Source organism: Acipenser ruthenus, chromosome 7, assembly GCF_902713425.1.
Source record: "Acipenser ruthenus chromosome 7, fAciRut3.2 maternal haplotype, whole genome shotgun sequence".
Taxonomy (NCBI): domain Eukaryota; kingdom Metazoa; phylum Chordata; class Actinopteri; order Acipenseriformes; family Acipenseridae; genus Acipenser; species Acipenser ruthenus.
This window is the reverse complement of record NC_081195.1, coordinates 13937013-13964674: the sequence shown is the minus strand read 5'-3', so window position 1 is coordinate 13964674 and position 27662 is coordinate 13937013. Positions and strand designations below refer to the sequence as shown.

General features: G+C 38.4%; 1 protein-coding gene across 1 annotated transcript; it reads right to left on the bottom strand.

Moving 5' to 3' along the window:
* Window positions 1-6770: 6770 nt before the first annotated feature.
* On the bottom strand, window positions 6771-20427 carry LOC117414662 (leucine-rich glioma-inactivated protein 1-like). Its single transcript, XM_034024425.3, has 8 exons — window positions 19437-20427; window positions 19032-19103; window positions 13013-13084; window positions 12838-12909; window positions 11049-11120; window positions 10266-10435; window positions 9891-10055; window positions 6771-8775 (listed from the first exon to the last, which is right to left on the bottom strand). Exons 1-8 carry the CDS (start codon window positions 19622-19624, stop codon window positions 7958-7960), a joined length of 1629 nt encoding a protein of 542 aa, XP_033880316.1. The 5' UTR covers window positions 19625-20427; the 3' UTR covers window positions 6771-7957.
* Window positions 20428-27662: the final 7235 nt, after the last annotated feature.

The window sequence follows — 27662 nt, the reverse complement described above, 5'->3', positions numbered from 1 at the left end:
CAAAAGGTAAACATGGTTTTACTTTATGTGGACAAAATGATTTTAGTGATTTACATTGTGTGCACATAATGTGGTTTTTCTTAATTCGTTTTGTACACATAACAGAATTTGCAGTTTACATTTTGTAAACAAAAAGCAGCTTATGCTTCCTCTTTTCTCCAAAAAATCACCTTTTAAATAAAAATAAACAAAATTATTGGACAAAATGTACATGTGGACGAAATGGACAATTATATGTACATTTTGTGGACGAAATGCATATTATGTGGACGAAATTCACATTTCGTGACATCACTGATGACATACTATCACATGGTACATATGTCAGCCAATGCTTTGAGACTGGTGCTTGACAGTGCGTACCCATCAGAGTTGCCAAGTCCGCTTATAATAAACGGGATTGGGCTTGTTTTCTTTTGAGAGTCGCGGTTGAAATTTGAGAGTTTCTGGTTAGAATTTGCATACATGCCTATACTCTATCATGGGTTGCGCTTGTTTTGAAGAACGAGGTCGCTATTTTTTTGTCAGAAATCTGGCAGGGCATGTTTCCTGGTGCAAATATTTACTCTATGTAGAGTGAGATTACGTTTCGGAGGTGGTTTATTCCATGGTTGTACAGAGCACTATGCAGTCATGTTTGTCCTAAATCGAACCATGTCATAAAATATTGGGACCGCCACGAGATTGATATTTAATGGCCAGCAGCCGCTGTTTCTTTTTTTTCAACTCCGCAAACATTTTTACTGTGCATCATTCTATGTTGCTACTCGTTGCGAAGGCGTGTCTACTCAACTTCTGCTGAAGTTCGTCTTTTAATTACTTTAATCTTTGGTGTTTTCCCGTAGTTTGAATCATACTATGATTCTGCTTCATTGATAACATCTCCTTGTTTTTAATTCAAACCAAACACAAGTTAGTGAACTTAAATGAAATGTTCCCGATTTAAAATTTTAATTACTCGTTGCAAAAAGTTTATAACACGTTTTTGCAACTAATCTCTCTTAACTGATTTATTTAAATCAATTTAACTTCACTGGCTTTTTGTATATGGTTTGAATTAACAAGGCGTTGTCTTTTTGTACTTTTTTCAGTAAAATAGAATCAGTCGAGTTCAAGAAAGTAACAAAGTGACTTGCTTCACAATCACCACGAGTTTGATTAAAAAACAGAACAGACTTAGTTTTAAGGGACGTAATCCCGTCTATTATAGGAATTATATCAATGGCTGTGTATTGATACAACAAATTAAATGGCCAATATCATTTATAAATTGGTTTTGATTTGTGTAATTCCAAAGAAGCATCCAAACGTTATTAACAAGGTTTTGTTTTCCCCTGCACTAGAGGGAGGTGCAAACGCTAGTTAAACTAAACAACCAAAACATATATTAAGTTGTTGGAATAATATACTGTACCGGTAAATAGATTTTGAGGGACTAAAGAGAGGTTAAATACAAAGCTATGAATATGATTTTGATAGTTTTAAAAAAAAAAATCGATTGGCTTCTTTTACCTTGGATAAACTCAGGTGTCGTGCTAAATTCTATAGTGCAGGTGATGAGATATTCTGCATCCCCCCGCCCTTCGGAACTTGTTCCTGCGTTCTTTAATTTGTGCCACTGATGGCAGGGAGATTTTACATAGAGGACTTAACATATAGACACACTGATGGGTCGGTCGCTACTGATAAATAAACACTGGATAGCGACCTGTTAGTCAACAATGTGTGAAACATTACTGAATGTTACATCTCCCTTCTTAAACAAAAACATTCTTCAATGAATAAAACTTTTTTTTTTTTGCATATATTTTGTGTTTCTGAATGTGTCTCACATATAAAAGATTTAGCAAGGTAACTTATTTACATAGGTGTTCACATAGGGGCAGCGATCCCCTTAACACCCCTTTAACATGTCACAGATCAAGGACTGCTCTGGGTTTAACATGGCGTCCTCATCTGGTGGTATATGGCACATGTAACTGTGTTTGTAAGTCCTCATCAGGTGTTGGTAGTTGTATGGGTGCTGATTGGTTTGTTGGCTCGTAAGTTGTGATCTTAGCTGGGAATGATCGAGGTGATGCGTGATCATCTGGTTCCTTTGGTTGGTTTTGTGGTAATTGGCTTGCATAGTCATAATCCCCACTCTGCTGCCTGTGCTCTTCATTTGTGCTGAGTAAGTGACGTCAATTGCGGCGATAAATATGTCCATCAGTAGTATGGACATAGTATGATCAGTTGGTGTGTGCTGGTTTAATGACAGTGGATGGTTTCCAGCGGCCATGGTCCTGTTGGATTCGGACTGAAGTACCAGAATCAAGTGTCAAAAGTGGCTTGGCTGGCTTGTCATAGTATTGTTTTTGCTGTTGCTGTCTTTCCTCTCGCTTTGCATGGGTTTGCTTGTAGCTGATTACTTCAGGTTTGAGTTGTTTCTCAGTAGAAGGGAATATGGAACGAAGACAGCGGCTCATTAACAGCTCTGTAGGTGACTTGAAATTGTCTACTGGGGCGGTGCGATACTCCAGCAAACTTAGATAAGGGTCCTTGTTGTCTGCTTTTGCTCTGTCTAGCAGGTGCTTTACAGTCTGGACTGTCTTCTCTGCAAGACCGTTGCTTTGAGGGTAACACAGGCTTGCTGTGATGTGCTTAAAGTCCCATGTTTTTGCAAAGGTGTCACATTCTTTAGAGGCATATTGGGGACCGCTGTCGGAGATGACTTTCTCGGGAATTCCGTGTCGAGCAAATGCTGCTTTCAATTTGCGGATTACAGTGGTGCTCTTTGTGTCGCAAAGTTTGTCTAATTCAAAGAATCTGCTGTAGTAATCCACAATAACAATGTAGTCTTCATTGTTCCAAAAGAACAAATCAGTTGCCACAGTTTGCCATGGTCTAGTTGGTATCTGGTGTGATGTCATTGGCTCTCTGGTGTTTGACATGCGTCGTTTGAGGCAAGTGGGGCATTTCTCAATGAGTTGTTCGATTTGCTTGCACATGCTGGGCCAAAAGAGGATGTCACTGGCTCTGTGCTTGCATCTCTGCATGCCCATGTGTCCAGTGTGAATCCTGGCCAGCATGTTTGTCCTCAGAGAATGTGGCACAACTATTTTCTCACCCTTAAATATGATGCTATTTAGCTGAGAGAGTTCAGTATTCCAGTATTCAGCAATGTCAGGTGGGCATTTTTTCCTTGTAGAGGGCCACCCTTCCTTCATGGCTTTCTTTAGTGCATTCATTTGGGCATTAGCCTCCGTTGCTTCTTTGATCTCAGACATCTTCTGATCGCTAACTGGCAAGTTGTGTAGAACCATGTGAACCTGCATGTCCATATCTTCACTGAGGCTGTTGTCGTTGTAGACAATGGACTTTCTTGACAGTGTGTCTGCTACTGGTATATCCTTCCCAGGCCGATGTATGATGGTGATTTCGTATTTCTGTAGCTGAAGGACCATTCTCTGTAGCCTGGGAGGTGCAGTTGCAAGTGGTTTCCTCATTATGAATTCTAGAGGTTTATGGTCTGATTCCACAGTGGTGTGGTGACCATAGATGTACTGGTCAGAACGTTTGCATCCAAACAGAACTGCATAGAGCTCTTTCTCTATTTGTGCATAGTTTTCTTCATTGGCTGTGAGGGACTTCGAAGCATATGCTAATGGATTACCCTCCTGCAGCAGTACTGCACCAAGTCCACTTTTTGATGCATCAACATGTAGGTTCAGGTCTTTATCGGGGTCAAAGTAAGCAAGCACAGGGCCTGGTTCCCGTGTGATTAGTTCTTTCATGTTCTGAAAAGCAATGTCGTGTTGTTTGTCCCATAGGAATTCACTGGTTTGTTTGAGCAACTGACGCAGCGGTACATTGATCTCTGAAAGGTGAGGTGCAAACCTAGCAAGGTAATTAACCATGCAGAGAACAGTTTTGAGTTCTGCACGACTGCGGGGAGGTTCCATATTCTTGATAGCGATGATCTTCGCTGGATCTCGTTTGATCCCGTCCACTGTGAGGCGATGTCCAAAGTAACTTACTTGGGACGCATATGTTGCTCTTTTCTGGGGAGTACACCCTTCTCTCTTGACCTTTCAAGCATTGCACGCAAGTTTGTGTCGTGTTCTGCTTTTGTGTGACCAAACACTAAGATGTCATCAACAATGGCTGCTACTCCACTGAGGCATTCGTATGTCTTGTCAATCTTGTGCTGGAACTCATCCTGTGCAGAGATAATGCCAAAGGGCAGACGGAGAAATCGATAACGTCCAAAGACAGTGTTAAAAGTGGTCAGTTTTGATGACTCATCTGATAACTTGATGGCCCAGTATCCCGATCTTGCATCCAACACACTAAAATAACGTGCACCAGCAAGCTTTGGCGTGACATCATCTAGAGTTGGCAATGGGTAGTGTGGGCACTTTATAGCCTTGATGAGGTCACAGAGCTTTCCTGTGCGGGGTTTCTCAGCCACGACTAAAGCTTGAATCCAATCAGTGGGCTCGGTAACCTTGGTAATGATCCCTGACGCTTCTGTGCTTTCCAGCTCCTGTTTGAGGCGACTGCGGATTGCTAGTGGAACTCCTTTTGGCGGTCACACAACAGGGGTGACTGTTGGGTCGAGGTGGAATGTGCATTCACCTGGGAACAGTCCTATTCCTTTAAAAACATCAGCATATTCAGCCATAATCGTATTTTTTACATTTTCCGTTGCAGCCACAGACAGTACTAACTTGATGAGCTCAAGATAAAGGCATGACTTTAGCCCTAAGACTGGTGGTGCCTGGGTGTCCACAACATAGAACTCCAGCAATAGTGTGGTATTTTTGTGCTTGCATTCTAGCTGACATTTGCCTTTGACTGTTAGTTGTTCACCTCCATAACCGGTGAGGCGTTGTTTAGTGCATTCTAATTGGCCTTTGGGACAGAGGCTGTGGTATTTGCACTCACGTATATCATTTACTTGGGCTCTAGTGTCAACTTGAATTGCACATTACTTGCATTTGGCCCTATTAGTATGTCAGCAAATTATTGCTCCAAATTAGAATGGTCTACTTAATTACTAACAGTATCAATGAAAAGCTCATCGCACTCCAGATAGTTTTTGCCCTTTTCATTCTGTTGAACTGCATGTACTGGTTTACTTGAGCCAGACCTGCATGCTTTTGCAAAATGATTAAGTTTTTTACATTTAGCACAACGGCGACCTCTTGCCGGGCATTCTTCATTGCCTGCATGTTTTCCTGCACAGTAGCTGCATGTTCTGTGTTTTATAACACATGGAGGTGCTGCTATCGTTTTCTTTCGGTGGGGTTTTGTGAGGGCCTTGCTTTGCTGACGCATACTTAGTTGCGTATTTCTTCCCCACTGCATGAACTTCTTTATCGTCAGATTGTTTACTGCTCGTGTTGCTGCTACCCATGGATTTCAGTTGGGCCTGCGCTATTTCGTGAGATCTTGCTACATCTATCGCTTTTTCTAAGGTAAGTTCTGGTCCTTGGTTTAAAAGTTTTTCATGAACTTTCGGCGAGTTGGTAGCAAATACGATGCAGTCCCTGACCATCTCGTCACTATTTTGATCGTTGCAGTCCTTTACTAGCATTTTGAGTTCTGTTACGAAATGCTCAAATGTCTTGGTTGCTCCTTGTACATTTTCTTGAAATTTCTATCTGGGGAAAATCGGGTTAGCTTTAGGCATAACATATGCTTCATACTGATCGTAATAAGTTTTCAGTACTTTAGCATCGTCTTTGCTGAAGTTCCAGGTATTGTAGTTGTCCCATCCCTTTTTGCCAATCCAGAGTTTTGATAGGCTGGTAACTCGACTCCTGTGTGTCACATAATTCGTTCATTGGATGAATCAAAAGAACCGATTCAGACGAGACTCTGATCCGATTCCCATGATTCACTGTAATGAGTCCTTCAAAAAGAATGAATCGTTCACAAACTGCACATCACTAGTCCACATAATTTCATCCACAAAATGATGTACATATATATACATTTGCACTTCAATGACTGTGATGCTTATTTACATTGCCACATCACTATGAGTTTGATAGAAGTACCTGTGCATGCTTCCCTCTTGGTGTAGGCATGTGTGGTGTTTTATTTGGGCCAGTACTTAATGTTGTGGCAATAAAAATGAACTACCAGACTGAAAGAAAAGGGCTCTACCTGAAACCTCTGCGCACCTGACCAGCAGGGGTCACTGAAGCATGATGAGTTATCAGCAGACTGTTTATTTCTAGAACTCTTCGGGAGTGCAAACGCCATTGCTACTTGTGAGTCCCCACAGCTTAGATCAGCAACATAACGGTGAGTAGGATTCTCAAACCCTGGAGCTACCCAGTGGCCAAATATGATAAAAGAATTTGGTGATCAGTACGGAATTATACCGTACATGCTGTAAATGTTTATTGTATCAGGCAAAAAAAAACATTTTATATATGTTGTCCTTTTTAAATATTAAAAACGTGTGTAGATACTATTACAATATATGTACCAGTATAGACAGTCTGTTGCTTTCTTGTCCAACAAGGGGGAAAGGGGCTGTGTCAAAGTTTTATTGAGGACTTTTTATTATTCATGCTTTTGTTATTTATAGAACTACTAATCTTCATTATAAGCTGTACCAAGTTTTGATTTATTTTGAACACATAACCTGGAGCTCTTTCTGCAGTTTCCAAGAGGTAAACAATCTCAAATACATGTTTAAAGACCCAGTATTACATCCATATAAGTTATAACAATGCCTGCAAGATGTATTGGATCTTGCAGTGCCATTTCTTATCTTCCTGGATAACTTGATAATACTTTTTCAGCATTATGAACTGCTTTGGGCAACTCCGATCTATTCTGAAGCTGGGTGGTGTGTCTACATTTATGCCTGCTGTCCCAGAATTAGTGTCTTTCCATGTAAATCGAAAAGGAAAAAAAAACATTTAGGATCCGTTCAGGTAACCCAACTAGAAAGCAGGTCTCTCCGAAATGGGAAAACGAGAGAACATCATGAAAATCGTTTTTAGTTAAGGTATAATTGTTTATAATCAAAACAGAATGCATAACTATACTGGAACTTTAAGAAAAGTGAAACCTACGTTGTATATTGGCAAGTTAACCTGAAAGGAAAATAAGCCATCATATTGTTTTATAATGGAATTAAACTTTCAATGTACAGTATATACTTTCATTAAAAAGAACATGTATGTACAAAAATGTATTTTATATAGAACTAAATCCTGTTGATGACCTGTGTTAGCCATTGGCGAGAGCTCATTCTCAAAAAAATATTTTCATAAAACTATATGGGGAGGTGATCAGCTGATGCTAGTGTGGTGGGTGTGTGTGTGTTTTTACATATATATATATAAATAGTTAAAACATTCTGCTATTTTATTTTTTATTATTATTATTTTGAGTAAATTACTATACAGTACATACAAACAAATAACAATAAAAATCTCATTTGTCAGGATCCCCCCCCCCAAGCAACAACAACTAAGTTTGCATTGCAACATATGTTCATTTTCTTACAAATATATGATTTCTGATTTCTGACTGACACGGTCCCTCACATATTTACAAAAGCTTCATTTACAAATAATTTTGCTTGCAACTGGAAAGACAGAGAAATGTAAACGTGTTATTCGGCAGATATATATTTTCTTCCAAATAGGTTAATAAATAGATGAAAAAGTGTATTATTATTATTTCTCACTTTAGTAACAGACGTGATTGCACAGTTATGTACAGCTTAAAGTCCCAATGGGAAAGATAACAGTGGTCATTGTTAAAAAAGCAAGGAAAATTCAAAAGCACTAAATGATGACCAAAAGAGATAGATACTTCTAGCAAGACATTCACCTAGAAGTATTATTAGTGGTATATATCATGCATATAATCCAAAAACATGTCCATTTCCATTAAGTGCAGTTATTCTTTACTGCAGTGTAAATACAAGTAAGGTCTGCTTCTATTAATTGCTTAGGTCAAGTATGAGATGTTCATAAATCTGCGTTTGTCCCTTAAAACTAGAAGCCAGCAGAAACTCACGGTTGTCAATAGAAACGAGTGTAAAAGCCCTTGGAGCCTGGATATTTAACTCCTGGAAGTTAACAAACTGGCTCTTCTTCACGTCCCAGCGGTAGACTTGTGTAAAGGAGTAGTCACTCCCGAGAATTGCGTACTGCCAGTTGTTCACAGCAAAAGGCTGGAACACCATTGATCCTCTAGATGGCATCGTCTGTATCTCCAAAAACATAGAGCCATCCCACTTCATCACTTTGGAGTCCCCAATAAACCTGGTGAGGCAGATGTACAGGTCATTCTTCACTTTGAAATGCTTGACTGCAAAGACGTCTTCCATTTCTGGAATGTCCGTACGCCTATCAAACAATTTCTGGGATTTGTTCCACTGATAGATAACAGGGCGCTGGGAGCTGCTCGACAGAATCAAGTGTGGTTTGTTGGCTATTTCGAGATATTCCACATCCGTATCTCTGTACCAAGGATGGAGGGACTGATGGGAGTAGAATCCGTTTCCATTCCACTTGTACACTGTTGTAGAACCTGCTTTGGAACTGTCGGCAATGACAAAGTATGAGGTGCCATCGATTGTAAAGGTTTCCACGTCGTTAGGCTTCCTGATTTTGAGGATGTCAATATCCTGGATTTTGATGAACTTGTTAGCAGAGTTGTCCCGTTTGTAAATGTGGGAGCCTCCAAAAAGCTGGGCAACAATGATAAACAGCTGAGTGTCTATCACCATTGGTTTGCAGACGATCATGGAAGTGCCTTCAAAAAAAAGTATACAAGACATTTAATACTGTACGTTGTATGAGCTAGTAAAAGGGGGAATAACAAAGCCTCTGAAACAATTCTTACATTGCGTTGGCATTTTTAAAAAAAGTAGTTTTCCAGATGTTGTTTTAACTTTTACTCAGATTAAACAATCTATCCTGCCACATCTACAACACTATTGGTGGGTTTCATCGACCCTGATAAGCACTAATCCTGAAGTCGCCCTGGATAAGGGCGTCTGCTAAGAAATAAATAATAATAATAATAACCACCTAATGTAGCTCATATTGGTCTGTGAAACCATTAGTCTAAAGATAAACACACTGCTTCCTTTTCTGGTTCACTCCCTGTGCAACAGGTTATAGACCCCACCACAGCACCACACTCACTGTCTATACAGCACATAAGACCATCTGTCACAGTTGAAGAAATATTAACATGTATTACAGTAAGTCAGGTAAATGCAATGCCAAAATGACTTCTAATTGAATGAAAGAGTGCACCACCTTGTGGTGGAATATTGTAACCAAGCTACTGTTCTGAAACAGAACTGTATTATCCTCCTAAAGGGGGTTTGTTTTTAAAGATAAACAGGATTGGATTCCCCTAAATAAGAACATGTTTTGAGGCATATAATCTACATATTCCTGGTATTTTTGTTTTCTTATGTATATGATATCATGTTATATGTGCTCAGTATGATTTACATCTGTTGCCATACTAATTAACCTTTCCACCAAAAATTTCACCTCAGTGCACAACCGATCCCCAATGAGCTTCAGTGAGCAATGCAACTCTAAATGCTTCCTGGCCTCACTCTCAAAATCAGCCTTGAGGAGTCTTTTCAAATCATTTTTTTGCTGGAATTGTTAGTAAACTTCGTAAATAATAGTGAAAGCAAAAAATACAATAGAGGATAATTTAGAAAACAAATAATGGAACATTAAACAAGAAGGAAAGTAAACCTTAGCAAAATGTAGATGATACAAAGTATCCCATTAAAACTTTGGTTATTACCTTTAAAAGGGTGTATACTCCACATTTATGCCTAAAAAGTAAGGACAAATCTGGTGTAGATTAGTCAATGGAAGATATTGAAAATAACTTACTGCTAATGTTATCATAATTCCGGAAGACCATTTCAACATGGTCCCATTCTAGGAAGCTGCATTTCCCGATGAAAGGCTGGGCAATTACAATATAGTCATCGTTCTTGTAAGAGAAGGAATCCACTGAAATTGACTCAAATTTTAGGGACTGGTATGAAGCAAATTCTGTAAAACATGAAAAGGAAACAATTGGTAATTTAGCATTCAAACCCTTTTCATTTTCTGTTGAGCTTGTTGAAAAAAAGAGCTGAGGTGGGCTTGCATGTGGTCATGCTTGCGCTCATGGGCATGGTGACATAGGATCAAAGTGAAGTACTTTTGAGTATGTATTATAAAACTGATGTTAGAAATGAATTTTTAGCAAATAACAATCACCTGTTGTTATGCAGTCAAATGATTGCGGGTCAAGATCGTTGATGGTCTTCCCCTGATATGCTGGCGGGTCTGCACAATAGATTTGATCCACAGTTGCATTTGTGTTGTGCATCCATTCAACTAACCACTTCAATTTGCAGTCACAGTTAAAGGCATTGCCTCTCAGGTCCCTGCAAAGCAAAGATGATGAGAAACATAAAGACGATCCTAGAGCGAGGGCACTTATGGGACAATTTTGATAGTATTCAGTGATATACTGTATGTATAGCTTAAAAAGTATACATTTTTTGGCACACTCTGTTTTCTCACATATATTTTTTTGTAATATGAATTAATTAAATGATTGAGCACTCTAAGTATTATTTTTCACAAAACATATTAAGACAAAATCTTTGGAAATGATGCAGAATTGAAACAGGAATAAGAGGTAAGTCATGTTTACACAAAGACAAGTCATGTACTAAGGAAAATGTGTCAGTTTAAAGGGACTACTACACTTTGAAAGCTGCATGAAAAGCTTTGTGGGCTCTTCCACCTTGTGTTGGTAGCTTTATCTGGTTCCTCTGGTCCTATATACAATGAGTGCCATTGCAGGCTAAAGTGAACAATACTGATTACCTTTAAATAAAATAATGAGGGACGATTATTGTGAAAGGAATCACAGCTCTACTTTCAATGTTTACATTTTTTTTACATCAAATTGCAGATGAGAGAAATAAATATGTACATAGATTATGCATTTCTGTTGCTAAGCAATAAGCAATAACAATAATTCATACTTACACCTTTATTAATGCCTCCAGGCCTTTGAAAACATCTTTAGGGAGTGTCTGAAGATTATTATATGCCAGGCTCCTGCAAATACATTTTTTAAAACCATCCTCAATAAACTGTGGTATTAATCTAACAAATTCAATAAGTGCACATCTTTTTTTTTCCTTCAGCAATGCATTTAGAGTAACCAGTGATGTATTTTAACTCCATTTTCTCCCTAATTTGAAATTTGAATGTCCCCTCATCGCTGCAACCCCTGTACCAACTCAGGAGGACTGAAGATCAATGGGCATCCTCTATTCCTGCTGTCTTGCCAAATGTCTTTTTTCAAATGACAAACAAACTCAGTGGATGTTTTCAAGCTGCTAAATTCTGGGGGCAGAGTTCAGCCTAACTACTCCATGTGGTTTTGTCTGGCTCCTGGCCAATAGTGGTTGCTACAGAGCAGCCAATTGCCAGATTTTCCTTCCTAACTCAGCACAACAACAATCGCAGAACTTGCCCTCAACTCGAAAAGATACTGTCACATAAACAGTATATCAGCAGCTTTTACACATCATTTACTGGTACTAACCAAACTGATTTCTGAACTGTTACCATATAAATATTGGTAATGAAACTTTGCTGTCTACTGTGGTGGAATGTTTGTTTTTTTCAACTTTGTGTACCGTGACATGTCCTACAGCAATGGAGTGACCTGATTGGTTATTATGGTGTATAATTGTAGATAAACTTACGGGTATTTACAGTTTTCCATTTTCTGCCACAGCATTCTTGGTTATGTGTAGAGTCACATGACTGCTTCTCCACTTTGTTTATTTATTTTTTTGTCCAACCATACTAACAGTAGGCCAACTCTAAAATCAAATTCATGTTCAGTGAAACCTCTCTACTAAAACCAGTCAAGACCAACAAAATGTGGCCTGTGTTAACTTTTCTTTTTATTAGAAAACCCGTGCAGAATGTGGTTGAGGTATAAATGCGGTAATTGATATGCAGTTAATCCCTCAACCACTATATATACCAGCGGCTTTTACTGATCGGGGTTTGTTGTTCAGTGAGGAATGAGAGAGATCAATCACAAAGTAAGAAATAAACAATTGCCACTCATGCAGAGTATAGACAGGCACGGTACTTGTTTTGTTTGTGTATATTTATTTTGGCCTTTGTGCTGTTTTGTAAAAGTCTTTAGTTTGTTTGATTTAATAAAAATGATCGCATTGGCGACTCACCCCGCATTACTATTGTGTGTATATTTTCTGGTCTGGTGACCCACCAAGCCATCCTGTCACAGGTGGGTATTGTCATTTTAATCGTGCACAAATGATTGTGTTACCGTTGGGTTTTATGTGATTGCCAGCTCTGTGCTAATAATAGCATAAAGTACAACTAAGCAAATCTGCATTTGTAATATCTCTAACCAGGTGCATCTCAATGGTACATGGCAAATTAGAAATACATTTTAGTAATGTATAACCTGTATAATGATGTATGACATCGATCACAAAAAAAATGAACCATAAAGCTTTTTTACTTCTTTGTGCTGTGAACTGCATGCATAAACAGCATTGAGGAGTTTTATGAATACTAATTGAAATAGTGTTACCATTTTAGCTGGATGCACTCAAAATTGCATCTGTATAGCTCTCAGTCAATAAATATCAACATTCTTTATGAACACTAGCCATTTTACAGGAAAGAAAACAGACATACGGGGCAAAAACAAAGTGGAGGTCAGCACGAAATGGTAGGATTTATTACCACAACCACCAAAATAAAGAAAACAGGATATACTTACAGGTGAATAAGCGACTTAAGTCCTTGAAATGCATTTGGAGAAATCGATTTGATTTTGTTGTTTTCGATAAACCTGTGAAAGCATTTCCATATTGTTGTGATTGTATGAATCCACCTACATAAACTACTGTCTATTAAGAATGTGCAAAAAAAGAATACAAGTTGATATTACTTACAGGTACTCGAGATGTGGGAGACCAAGGAAAGCATCTTCATGAATGGCCTCAAAGGAGTTTGCAGTGAACAGGCTACAGAATACATCAAATATTATTATTTTATTATTTGTTTATTTAGCAGATGCCTTTATCCAAGGCGACTTACAGAGACTAGGGTGTGTGAACTATGCATCAGCTGCAGAGTCACTTACAAATACGTCTCACCTGAAAGACGGAGCACAAGGAGGTTAAGTGACTTGCTCAGGGTCACACAATGAGTCAGTGGCCGAGGTAGGATTTGAACCGGGGACCTCCTGGTTACAAGCCCATTTCTTTAACCACTGGACCACACAGCCCCCAAATAATGTAATTTAAAAACAACCACAGAGATCATTCCAGAAAGAAGACCCTTCCACAGTTTAAGCTATTCAACCCCTGAAACATGCATGTCACTCTGTGCGTCAAATAGGCCAACTTCCAGCAGTATGAGGTTATAAATGTAATTTTCCAGCTTGGCTATAGACTTGCCCAAATTATGTTTTTGAATTAAACATAGATACAGTATTATTACATTCAACATGGGGCATTAGAACTTAAGCACTAGTTAGAGTTATTAATGGCATTATATCATTGGCAACAACATGTAATGCTTAAAAAATAAATAATAATAATAATAATAATAATAATAATAATAATAATAATAATAATAATAATAATAATAATAATAATAAATGTTTAACAGCATGCAAGGAAGAAATAACATGCATTTCACAATTTATCTACACAATCAAACTATTAATTTAATAAAACGACTGGTTCTGTTTGATTAACTTACTGTACCCTGTACCCTCTAGAAAAGTCTAGAAAATGCTTGATTGTAGGTGAACATTTTTAGAGAGTATAAAAGGGTTAGGCATAGGATGATTGCTGTCATTACCAATAAGTCAATATGGGAAAAAGTAAAGAGCAATCTGAAGAAAATTATTTATGGTCATAAAGCTAGAGAAGGATACAACAAATTTCAACTATTGTTTCTATTATCAAGAAGTACAAGGTTTGGAAGAAAGAAGGTTCTTTCACCAAGAACAAGTAGAAAAATTGTGAGGAAGGTTAATAACAATCCGAGATTGACTGCCAAAGATATTCAAAATGAATTGGCTACAACTGGGGTTTCCATTTCAACCATAGGTTGGGTATTGCATGATGAAGGTCTCAATGGTCGCAGGCCAAGGAAAAAGCCACTCTTAGGAAAACGTCACAAAGACAATGGCTTACAGTTTGCAAAATGGCATTTGAATGATGGATATGATTTCTGGTCAAAGGTTTTGTGGAGTGATGAAACAAAAATCGAGAATGGAGAAAGTCTGGCGAGGCGTACAAAGAAAAGAACACCATACCTACTGTCAAGCATGGAGGTTGTGATATCCTTCTATGGGGCTGTTTTTTCTCTAATGGCACAAGAAATTTATTTCCAATACATGGTAAAATGGATTCCATAGCATACCAAAAGATATTGGCCAATCATCTGAAACCCTCTGCTACAAAACTTGGTTTAAAGCACAACTGGGTGTTCCAACACAACAACAATCCAAAGCACACATTGAAATCTACTTCAGAATGGTTAAAGAAGAATAAAATCAAAGTTCTGGAATGGCCTACCCAAAGTTACGATCTAAATCCGATTAAGAATCTGTGGTATGAGTTGAAGAAGCGATGTTTTTTAAACCTCATTCCTTTTAGAAAAATGTCCTCGAGCACACATGTACCAGCAGAGGAAGTTGACTTGATCACAACGACCACTCATATCCAGTATATCATGCAAAAAAAACACAAAAAAACCACAACTCTACAGCATGCAGTTGTCAGAAATCCTGAACGATGTCATCACGAAATGTGCTGCCTGTAGTGTTAAAAGTGGTCAAAAATGATGGACTGAATGAGCTAACACTGCTTCTAACACAGAGTAACTGAGGCACACGGATATAGCGAACATTTCAAAATTCCTAAAAACGGATTTCTTGTAGGAAATCTGTGTGCTGACTAACCCTTACTCATGAGTGCTTTTTGCTGCATATGATTAATTGTATCTTAATATTTTGCCAGAAGACCTCTCTAAATTTGACCTCCTTTTCTTTCCCTCCTCCTCCTCCCCTCCTCTGATCTCTCTATCTCTGTTCCTCTGGAATCTACCACACTCTCTCCCTCTTCCTCCGCTAAGAACCTCGGAGTCACCCTGGACCCCTGCCTCTCTTATTCCCAGCACATCTCCACTCTTGCACACACTTGCCGATTCTTCCTGAGCAACATCCGAAGAATCTGACCCTTCCTCACCAACTACACCACCCAGCTCCTGGTCCAGGCCTTGGTACTTTCCCGCCTAGACTACTGCAACTCCCTCCTTGCTGGCCACCCTTCGTCCGCCACCCGTCCGCTCCAGCTCACCTAGAACTCCGCTGCTCACCTGGTGTTCTTTCTGCCTCGCTTCTCCCACGCAACTCCACTACTCCGCTCACTCCACTGGTTCCCGATCACCGCTCACATCCAGTTCAAGACTCTTGTACTAGCCTACAGATGCCTTGACCAGACTGCACCCAGCTACCTCCAGACCCTCATCTCTCCCTACACCCCCACTCGACCTATCCGCTCTGCCTGCACTAGAAGACTGGATCTACCTCCTCTACGCTCCCCTGCCTCCAGAGCCCGCTCCTTCTCCACCCTTGCCCCACAGTGGTGGAATGACCTTCCTACAGATGTCAGGACTGCCCAGTCCCTGAGCACATTCTGGAGCCTCCTTAAGACTCACCTCTTCAGAAAGCACCTGTAGAACTCCTCTGTTTTTCCCCTGGGTCACTTGTCACCATTCCTTAAATGTGCTTTACTTGCTCTTATCTGCCCCCTATTTTACTGCATTTTATCCTGTACTTCAGAGCACTGTAATCTGCCAAGTGTTTAATTTGTAGTATTTTGTATTTAATTATATCCTGATGTAACTATCATTAACACTGTTATCTGCTGTATTATTGAATCGTATTTTGTCACACTTGTATTTGCTTGAACCAAAGTCATTGTTTTTATCTTGCTCTTAATTGCATTATTACTTGTACTGTGATTCTTGAAATGTATTTGTTTACGACTGTAAGTCGCCCTGGATAAGGGCATCTGTTAAGAAATAAATAATAATAATAATAATAATAATAATAATAATAATAATAATAATAATAATAATAATAAGACATGCATTTTTTTGCTTTGTTTCAAAGAACAGAAGTTAAGAAAAGTTTTAAAGCTATAAAATTGAAAGGTCACCATATTATTTTTTTTCCTGTATGCCATAGAATGTGAAAATTGACTTTACACATCTTAAATAATAAATAGTGAGAACAAAAAAACTATCAGTTATTTTTAAACGTTAACTCTCAGTTAGTGGTATGCAGTGGTATAGAGGAGTCATCTATTCGGGTGATGATATAATGTTTTTGAAAGCTATAGGAAAGCACACTAAGCTCATCAAAAGGATAACAAGCTGGCTGTCCAGAGATTATTGAGCAGGACCTAGAGATGGGCTGTCCCATTACAAAACAGGTCTTGTTTTGATAAAAGGTTACCACCCTGACCTCCAGTTGTACAGTTGTACTCTTAGTATTATTTTTTCTTTGTGGTACCAGTAGTAGTAGTCTAATCTCCAGCTGTCAGAATTTAACAAAATTATTTTTGTTTTATACATTTATATGTACAATTTACTGCAATCTCAATTGTGTGTCTTTACAAATTCCTTCATTGATCCTTTTTATTAACTTATTTAAGTATTTTAAATTGCAACATTATTATTATTATTATTATTATTATTATTATTATTATTATTATTATTATTATTATTATTATGATCTGTGTTATTATGCGCAAGTCACCATTACCTTGTATTACTACCGATGTCATTCTGCAAATCTATTTTTCTACTTTATCGTAACACTATTGAAGACTGTCACGCATCAGATCATGAGTGTTTGAGCCGTCTCTGACTTCATTTACTTATGAATAATTAGAACAATGTTGTGTGCCATGACAAGACGCAAAGCTTTTGTTTAGTTTTTCCTTTTAAAACAGTCTGGTGAAAAGATATGGCTCATAATCAAACTATGAGCTTGGTAATGTTAGTGTCACATAGAATACAAATGTGTTGCTGGCTTTGTTTTACAACATATAGAATAGTAGGACCTTGATAATACTGTAGGGTGTACGGGGGAAAGGCAGCAGCAGGGCTGGTAGGTGACGTAATCACACACAGAGACATAAGCCCGATGTACGATCCTTGCAAAGGGAGCCAGTTCTTTTGTACAGCAGTAGCGGCGCTATGCTTTAGTACGAGAGGTCTCAGGTTCACGCCCGTCCTCCGCCTGTGTGTGGATTGCCTCGCCCTGTGTGATGCGCCTGCCTGCGTTAACTGAGATCGTTACATTGGTGTTAGAAGTGGGATGCAGGTACCCCGGCATGCACTCATCGGACTGTCGCCTGGTTAGCTAGTCCGGGGTGGACTTGAGGCTGGCAGGGGAGAGTGTAGTGTGCACGGGGGAAGGCAACAGCAGGGCTGGTAGGTGACGTAATCACACACAGAGACATGAGCCCGATATACGCTCCTTGCAAAGGCAGCCAGCTCTTTTGTACAGCGGTATCGGCACTATGCTTTAGTGTGAGAGGTTCCGGGGTTCACGCCCGTCCTCTGCCTGTGTGTAGATTACCTGTGTGATGCGCCTACCTGCGTTAACCGAGATCGCTACAATATTTTTGTTTGTTTGGTGAATCTCTTTATGCATATGTTCACTTTATGCACATGTAAAGGCATTCTTGCCACAGAACAATTTAGTGAACAAAACATTATTTATCATAAATGCAAACAAACCAAAAGAGGCCATAGCTTAAAATTAGGTTACATGTTGAAGTTGTGTGAATGCAGGACCTTTTTGTGTCATTTTTAAAAGCCAGCAAAAGTGCAAATGTTACATTTAAATAGTGGATATATAGACTGCATGTATGGTCCCGTTTATTTTTGCTTATTAAAAAAACAATTTTTATGCAACTTGCATAATCAGAAAGAAAATTGCAGCTTTAATGGAAATGAGGCTTATAATAATTATTATGCAATACAAAACCACTTTACCTGACTACTTTAATGTAAATGAGGCTTAGAAGAATTATTATGCAATACAAACCACGTTACCCGACTACTTTTAAACACCTTGCCCCCCAGAATTAATTCTGTGGACGCCCATGACTACAACCATAGGTGGGCAAAGTCTGTTTGCCCACACGTGTGCCTGATTCGGGTGCGCTAACTGTCCGCAAAAGTATTTTGTGATTGCCTTAAGGGTTCGCGAACGTTGCTAAATAGTGCCCATGATGAACTAAAATACAAATATTTTTTTTCTTAAAGCATTAAGAAATTATGCCCTTCAAATCCCATTTATTTAAACGGAGTGACTAGAACCAGTTCACATTCTACTGACAGAAAGAAATCATAAAAAGATTGAGTAACATAATGGCTGAAGCATAAGAATATTTATAACAAAAGGTAAGGGTAGTTATGTTTTGTGCACCTACTGTCAGCAGTTAAACCTGCTGCCTTAGTGCCAGGGAAATCCTTCTGGTAGTAACATCTTATTTAAACATCTTATTTACAGTTCTGTTTTGAGATCTTTTACACAGAGAAGCACGCTAAGGTTCCGAGTATACTGTGTACGTTTGACTAGGAGTCCCTTGCTTACATTTATTAAAGCACATTTCCTTAAACAACCCTTATTGAATCAGTCCTATACAGACATACAACTAATATTCTACCATTTTGCTGTAATGCTGCAATTCTGTGCTGCCTGCTCGCCAGTTGCTGCAATGCAAATCTCTCACACTTCCAACGCCCTTTGAAATTATTAGCATTATCAGCATAAACATATCTTATATCTTATATGTAATAAAAGCCTGCTTTTACTGATTTGCTGTTTAAAGCGATTATAACGGGAAGACAAAAAATGTATAAAATTGATCTCACAGAAGCTGCAGTGCTGGTGTGTGCATGAAGCTTCCTTCAGGAATTTCGTTGAATCCAGATTTAACAAACGATCTAAAAAAAATAAATAAAAAAAGACGATTTGTTATTGGGAAATAAAAAAATGCATCATAATAATAGTGTGCATTCCAAAAATTAGTCCAACAAAAGAGCGTTCGATAGCCTATTGTCTTATACATTTAAATATGGAATATTAATCAGAAATTGACATTAGGAAGGTCTCACAATAGTAGATTAAACGTACAATAAAATGTTTCATCTTTTGAGATGACGAAAATTAAAATAAAAACACCAAAATGCCGGTGTAGAATCCTAATTTGATACTGTAAACAAACAAAACGCACACAAACAAACATTTTATTAATGCATATTTCCAAATGCACTTACAAAGAAACGACATCAGGGGGAAAACTGCGAGGAACCGATCTGATGTTTTCACACAGAGCATTATCTCTTGTGCATATACACGACGTGGGGCATCTGGGTTGCCTTGGTCTGCCTTCTATTGAAAGATGCAAAGATGCAATCCAAAGGAAGAGAACGTATCTTTTGAAGGTTTTGTTGGCATATCCCATCGTTGTGATCCACTCTGGTTACAACCAGCGCGTCGAATATCGTAGAACATGAACTAGGTTTCTTTTTGTATATGTATGATTTCTTGCATAGGAGTCCAAGACAGCCGGTTCTTTTTTCTCTTTCCCTTCTCCTTCTCTTCTGCCTCTGCCGTGCAAGTAAACTGCAGCTGATCTATATTCACATCACTGAGGCGTTGATCTAAAGAGATTCGTTCTGCGAGGCGCTATAGCAATATCAGGGATGATGATTTCTTCAAACTGGAAGATTACTATATAATCTATATCTATCTATATATATAAAATATAATCAAAAGATAAGAATCGCCAACACTTTGCAGAACAGGGACGACGAATGGATTGCCTCCCTTCAGAAATACATACAGTCAACATACCACGAAAAAAAAGTCTGGTTTTATTTTTTCATAAACGCTGTGCCATGCGCTAATTTAATTGCACACCACCCTCAATGTTATATTTCAGGCTCAATTCAACATGAAACTTAAATAATCAACGATGCCTCTTAAAATACACTTCTGCACATCTATTGGCTAAACCCTGGGGTAAAAAATGGAACGGTCCATGACCCCCGAGGGATATTTTTCCAGTCGATGTTATAGATGGATGATGTTCGCTACTTTTAGTACAATAGGTAAAAAGGGAACTATGGTAAATTGTACATGACACATCACTATGCATTTCATGGCATGCGCTGTTTAATGTAAAAAAGAAGAAAAGAAGACTGTTTTTCTCATATTTTAAACAGCCAGAAGCTGTTAAATTGCATTTTGCTTACCCCGCTGCCACAATACTATTGCACATCCTACATTCATTGCAATAGCCCTACATACATACATTGATACTAACGTTTTCTATTAAGTGCAGGATACATAGTAGCGGTGCTACAACCTCCCAACACGTGAAATAAAGGTTTGTGTTGCATTGTATTTGTAAGCATAGTTTTTGAATTAATAACTAAAAACACCCTGCATTTTTTAAATGTAATTTAAAAATCCTTACATTGTGTTACGAAATCTAGTTTTGCGTCTTTACTGCTTGTTCAATTGTGTGGAGCGCTAGAGATCCAATTCTGATGATTAAGGGAAGTTGGCGCATGCTCTTTATCACCCTTCTATAAGAACATCTAGATACATCCCCATTTTCCAGTATTCTGAATATATTGTATTGTTTTTCTTTCCCAATTTGTTTTCCTTTTCTCTCCTTCAATACATATTAATTTATTATCCACCTCTAATGCAATCAACTGATTTATGAACGTCTCCCTTTGTTGTTTGAATTTACATTCCAAAATATAATGTTGTACAGTTTCCAACCTTTGACAATCTCCACATAATCCATCTACATGTTTCCGTATTCTAAAAAGATGACTCAATGCCGTATGTCCAATTCTCAACCTATTCATTATAGTTTCTTCCGTCCTGTTCAATTCCCCTCTAGATGTTTCACTCCCTAATCTAACCTTTGGCTGTATATCATAATAAAACCTTCCCTTAGGATTGTGTTCCCATTGATTTTGCCATAATTCCATGATTTTTTTGTTTATTTACTTCCTTTCTCAATAACCCATTTTTTTTAGAGATCCAATTGCTGGTGAGTTTTCACTTTTGTGGTCTTTGACATCAAGGAGTCAGGTTTGCTGCCTGTTATAAAAATGGATTGTTACAGCATGACCCCCTTACCAATAACTGAGTTAAAGTCTCTTTTGCATCGTGTGGGCTATAGTGTTCTACATGTATTGACCCAGGTCGCATCTGCCATTTTAAAAACTAAATATACATAGCTTTTGTCATTAGTCAGCACAACTTAGTTTTTATCTCGTCATACCAGAAAACCACATTCAAGCCTTGATATTGGGAATAGAGCTACACATTCATCAATCATTAGCATTTGTTGGCACTTCTCTGACTTCTTTAGCATATGTTGTCAGATTTTGCAAACACAGAACTATACTGGAAAAGGGAAAGGTAGGGGGTGCTTTGGTATTCCTGTGGAATCATGTCAAGACCCTCTCAGAAGCTCCCCCTACCTCATCCTATGACAGGATCTGGGCATGTGAAAATTAATCTTTGACAAAAGGGTCATCAATACATTATTCAAGGTTTTTTTTTAATATGAACCTGTAATGTTGCCTTCTGCAGAAATGCTTTATTTATTTGAAGGTATGTATACAGGATATAACCACAGAGATTGACCATATTGTTTCTGTTCCTGTCATTGGCAGTTTGAGAAATCATTATGCTTCTAGTCTAATTTACTTTGAATTCAGATATTTAACCTGGTCAGAACTTTTTTCTGTATTGGAATTGGACCAGGATACTGGAATTAACATCTCTACTTTTCTCCTCTAAAGATGGCATTAAAAAAGTTCTAGCTCAGAGGGGAGCATCCTCACATTTTATTGAGCCACATATATCATGTGATGTATTACAATGTAGTCTTTGATCTGATGAAAGCAGAATTCAAGTTGGTTGTAATGTACTGTCAAACTGGTATTAGAGGCCACCGGCATAGAACGAGAACCCGTCTACAGTGAGCACTCTGGTGTATCCTCATGAATATAAAGACCACAGTCTATTAGAACTGCTTTTATGTGTTCTATCAAGCAGTAACATAAGCAGGTCTGACTGTAATTGGTATGGCTTGAACATTCATACATTGCAATAAAACATGCAACTAACACATATGTAGAGGTGATGTACCTGAAGCTGATGAAAAAATCATTGTTTGTGCACTTCCTATAACAACCTAGTTTATAGATGTGACTGGTAATCATTTGTATCTGTAAACCAAAATGAGTTTAACCTTTTACCCCTTTAAAGGCAAGGTCCTATCTTGGTGCACTGAACTCAGGATCAAGTAACAAACCATGAACACCTATTTGTGTATCAAAACCACTGCTAAATAGTTGCAGCTGCTATTCCAAACTCTGTTTTGGCTGGTTGCTAAGCACCCTGACTGTTTTCCAACTTCTAGATACTCAGAATGCAGATGCTGTTAAATGGGAGCCCTTTGTTATATGCAGCGGTGGGTTCAAACCCAGCAGAGTCTGAATAGGACTGAAGTTCTGTCTGACAATTTTTCTCCTTGAGGCCAATTCAGTCGCTTAAGCTTAAAAGAATAAGTGAATTGTTGTTCATTTTTGGCAACAAGCAGTCTGTGCAGTGCCCCCTTTTTGTTATGACCTTGTTTTGCAGCATGAAATAATTTAAGGATAATTGGTCTCTTGTCTTCATGAGATAATACAAATGGCCCATCTCACACAAACTCATTATGCAAGTTAAAAAGCTATGGAGTGTTATAAGACCATGGCATCCTATCCCAACAATTTAGCAAGTATACTGTATTTCTGTTCATTTAAACTAATAACATGCACACATTTTATATTTTTCTAAAGCAATGAAACTGAATAAACTTGCCAAACTCGATTAGGCACTCATGGGTCAGTTAATTTACTTGCAATGTAAATATTTATGAGATTATTCATATGTTAAAGTTAGTGGTAATTTACCTGCTTTGCAGGAAAACAGATTCTTACATTTACTCTATTCCTAATCTTTTATTTTCTACTCACCAGGGGTAGGTCATCATTTCCATTCTATTGATTCCATTCAAAGATGATGTAATCTGCAGCAACAGTGAAACACATCAAGACATCCACTCCCATGAATCATAGAAAGGTTTTTTATTTTAGACTTGGCTTATACAAATGGGTGAGTACCACTGAGATTTTTTAAAAGATAAAACCTATTGTTGGTTTGTCTCTTCTCACTTAAAGGGCTTCACATTTATGACCTGTACCTACTTAAGGTGAAGCCAATAGGACCTTTTAATTTGTATGCATGAGCTATGCATTGTTTTTGGATGCAAATGAATGACAACTACTAATACTGTTTTCCACAGTGGCTGTTTTTGGCAATAGATGCAATTTCCATGCACAGAACATACGCTACATGCATGGGGAGAGAAGATCTTGCTGTCTTATGAATGGGGACTGTAGGTTAACAAGCAAAAGAAAAAAAGCCCATTTATTGTACAGCACAATAAGGAATCCAGCACTTCCTAGGCTTTATTGGTCACAGTCACTACTACAGATTAGAGATCAGGCCAAAAGGTTGATACTTGAGGCAACTGTCAGTACAGGAAATCTTTTGCACATGGCCTAAAAGACTGCAGACTGCTCTGGTATGTTGAAAGAGAATCCAGAAAATTGGGTGCTGGCACATCACTGGTTTTCTTTGAAAAATGAATCCAGAATAGTATCCATGATGAGCAATGGAAAAATCCACAGTTTCAGCTGTCAAGGCCCAATGGTTTGGGAGGTCTTGGATAATGTTGTGTCTTTTTAAATCAAATCAAATCAAAGCTACAATTTTTGTTTCCTACTAGGAGTTGTAAAGTGGAAAGTCTATTTTGACCTCACTTTTCTCTTAGTGATCATGATATGGTCACATATAGTCCTTCCTACTTGGAAACATTTACACTGGCCATAAAAGGGTTAACTGCAAGATTGATAGAATGACAAGTTAATTGTATCAATCTGTGTGACCTACTGAATGCCTAGATTTATACTTTGTTGTAGTTGATATAACAATTCATAGGCATTCCTGATATTGATAGAATGCCACAGGTCAATTCCAATAAGAACTTAATTGGTCCAATTAAATAATTTAGGGTACAGTTGGAACAAAAACCAGGAGGGACACCGGCCCTCCATGACCAGGATTGGAGACCCCTGCTAGCAGGTTCATTGCTCCATATCACCAGAATTATATTGCGCACTTTTTAATTCAAACTCCTAATGAATCCCCCTATTGTTTCTTGCTAATTCAGCATTTGTTACGTGCTTCTCCAGGCAGAATGTATTTATTTTACGAAACAAGCAGTATGTAGTGTAGTGACTACATCCTCCTTACATTGAGTGTAATGTAGGGCTTCTCAAACTTGGTCCTGGGACCCCCCTGTGGCTGCTGGTTTTCATTCCAACCAAGCTCTCAATTACTTAACTAGACCCTTAATTGAACTGATATTTCAAGTTAGCTATAACATTTGCTGAGTAACTTGAACGACAACTGTTTAAGAGCTGCAAACAAGTAGAAAGGTCTAATGAAGCAAATTATTAGTTCAATTAAGGGTCTAGTTAAGTAATTGAGCGCTCGGTTGGAATGAAAACCAGCAGCCACAGGGGGTCCGCAGGACCGAGTTTGAGAAGCCCTGGTGTAAAGTGATCAGTTTTGTTCAAGGAATGTATAGCTAGAAACACGTTTCTGCTTGTTTCATCATCGTCAGATATCCGTGATGTAATTAAGAAATTGAGATGGTTTAACAATGTTAATTACAGCTTTAAAGGCAGATAGTAGCAAGCCTAATTAATTATAAACAACCTGTCTTGCATTTTGTGTTCACCCACAGCTGAGTTTGAGATAAGAATGTGCTAAATAACAATAAAATAAATAAATAAACAACAACAAACTTGCTGTGCCTTCTACCACCATCACAAAGTGGGCACTGATAAGCAATTAGAGAGCTGCTTATGCTGCTAGCATATCACATTTCAACACCGTGTGGTTTAGAACTCCCTTTACCATACCAGACAGATTACCCTTTCTCACCCTTTTGAAGGCGATTGACCCAGGGTCTTCAAACACTTTGAACTCCCAAAATTACCTTACCCCTAGTTTTAAAAAGCTATTTATTTAAATGCAAGATAATACTTTGGATTTATATAGCACCTTTCATCCCACAGGATGCCAAAGCTCTTTACACGCGGCAGCTATTCTGTGCAGCACACTGACACAGCAGTTAAAGTGGGAGAAGTGAGGAATTGCTTAGCCAATTGAACTACAGGAGGACATTTAGGTAGACCAGATTGTAAATGCTTGAATTGGAATTTAGCCATTATATTTGCATTATCTATAGCCTACAGTTTAGCCTACAGTTTAAACTATCAGGAATAGATAAAGAATATTTTACCAATACAATATAATAGAATTTATGTTAAGTTGTTGAAGGGCACTGGTCTCTTAAAACCAATAGCCCACTATGAAAGGCGCTATATAAAATAAATATTGATTGATTGATTGATAAGTGAAAGAGCTGATATAGGCCTTTATTTTATTTTTGTTTTTGCATGTGATAGGTGAATAAAACATGTTGAACGCCATACTATTAATTTTAAGGCCTGATAAACCTCTATAGTGTAGCGATCCTGGGGGGAGGGAAGAGAATCAGGATAGTGTAGAGGGTGTGTGTGCGAGCAGGGGTTGCATGGTGGGTGTGTGCATGCAGGGGTTGCATGGTGGTGTGTGCGTGCAGGGGTTGCATCGTGGTGTGTGCGTGCAGAGGTTGCATGGTGGGTGTGTGCTTGCAGGGGTTGCATGGTGGGTGTGTGCTTGCATCACACAGGGTGAGGTAATCCACATACAGGCGGAGGGCGGGCGCAAACCCGGGACCTCTCACACTAAAGCATAGCGCAGATACCGCTGTACAAAAGAGCTGTCTCTTTTGCAGGGAGCATATATTGGACTTATGTCTTCGTGTGTGATTACGTTACCTACCAGCCCTGCTGCTGCCTTGCCCTGTGCAAGCTACAATATTAACAATTGAAACTATATCAACAAATGTTTCTAGTGGCAAATCACACCGCCATTTCCACTGTGTATTGCTTGTCTGAGATCGTTAAAAGACATGTAAATTGCACAAACTGGACTGATCTCAAAGACATCCCGCTGCACAGAACAGTGCACAGCAGTGATAAATTCAGTCCTGGTGCCATGCTTTTTAATTTGTTATTATGATTTCTTTCAGGAAGAAGTAGGCAGGTTTTTGTAAAAGTAGTTGTCCTTCATTACAAATGCTAGTTGCAGATCCGAACGGTTGAAAGGTCACCGCTATCTACAGGGTATTTGTGTCCCCTAACAAGCGATATTTATTGGCAACATGCCATAATACAGGAACAAATAATCACTGCACTTTATCTGCTAATAACCCTTCTCCTTCCTTGTTTACAACTTATTCTGTAAGCTACCCTCAATCAATAAACTTTAGTTTAGTCACACACTCTGTATGCACATCCATTCCCATTCGCGCCAGTACACATCATAACCTAACAGTGATTTTTTTTTACAGTTTACTATTATTATTATTTAACTTCTTCAAATAACTTCTATCTTTCCTGAAGTTTTGTTTTCCTTGCTGTTCCACATCTGACACAGAAAATAATTTGAATGTATTTATGCATGCCCACACAAAGTGGGGTGTAGCCCCCTCAATATTTTGTTCTGCCCCCCTTCCACCTTATCATGGAAAGTCTGGTGCCGTTGTCATGGCAAATTCGCCACGCCCCCGCCACTGATTGACGAGCTTTCATTACTTAACTTGTATGCTTGTTGCGCAGTAATTTTTCAAGCGAGGATCAAACTTTTTGACAAAAAGAAAGGAAATTAGATGGGCATTTTAATGTAATAGTTTCAATAAAATTAAGATTAATAGCATGCAGTTTTAATAGCATTACAGTGATACATATATTTGCTTTGTATCTGTATTATTAAATGGCAATCATAAATTGTACCATTGTAAGTGGTTACCCCCGCCACCCCCCCACCATACACACGATGAGCGTCCTGTGGCCCCCAAGATTTGGACATTGCCTTATCTGGCCCTCCAGTGAATGTAATTGAATACCCCTGCCTTACAAGTTACAAAAACAAAGTTTCACCAGTTGGATGTGGCAAAATGCCCATGTTAAAAACACAATGCATACGATTTCTAAGGGAATTACATACATTTTTAAACTACTGCCACCTGTGCGTATACAAGGCAGTACTGTGATTGAAAAAAAAAAACTGCATCTTGCCCCATCTTATCCTGTTATTTCCATTATGTACCATTGTTTTTAACTATTAAGTATTTTGAAAGCTCATAATAATACATTCAGTTGCATTATTTGCAGGCAAACTTATAGGCACTGGGTAACAAGATGCTAGCATGGCATTTAGTCTTAATTACAATTGTTTTTGTCAAT

Excerpts from the sequence above, each read along its gene's own strand:
- LOC117414662 (XM_034024425.3), bottom strand. The coding sequence starts at position 19,624 with ATGGGATATGCCAACAAAACCTTCAAAAGATACGTTCTCTTCCTTTGG. Across the intron at positions 11,121-12,837 it reads CTTAAGTCGCTTATTCACCT|GAGCCTGGCATATAATAATC; the intron begins GTAAGTATATCC and ends ATGTATTTGCAG. Across the intron at positions 10,056-10,265 it reads ATTTGACTGCATAACAACAG|AATTTGCTTCATACCAGTCC; the intron begins GTGATTGTTATT and ends CATGTTTTACAG.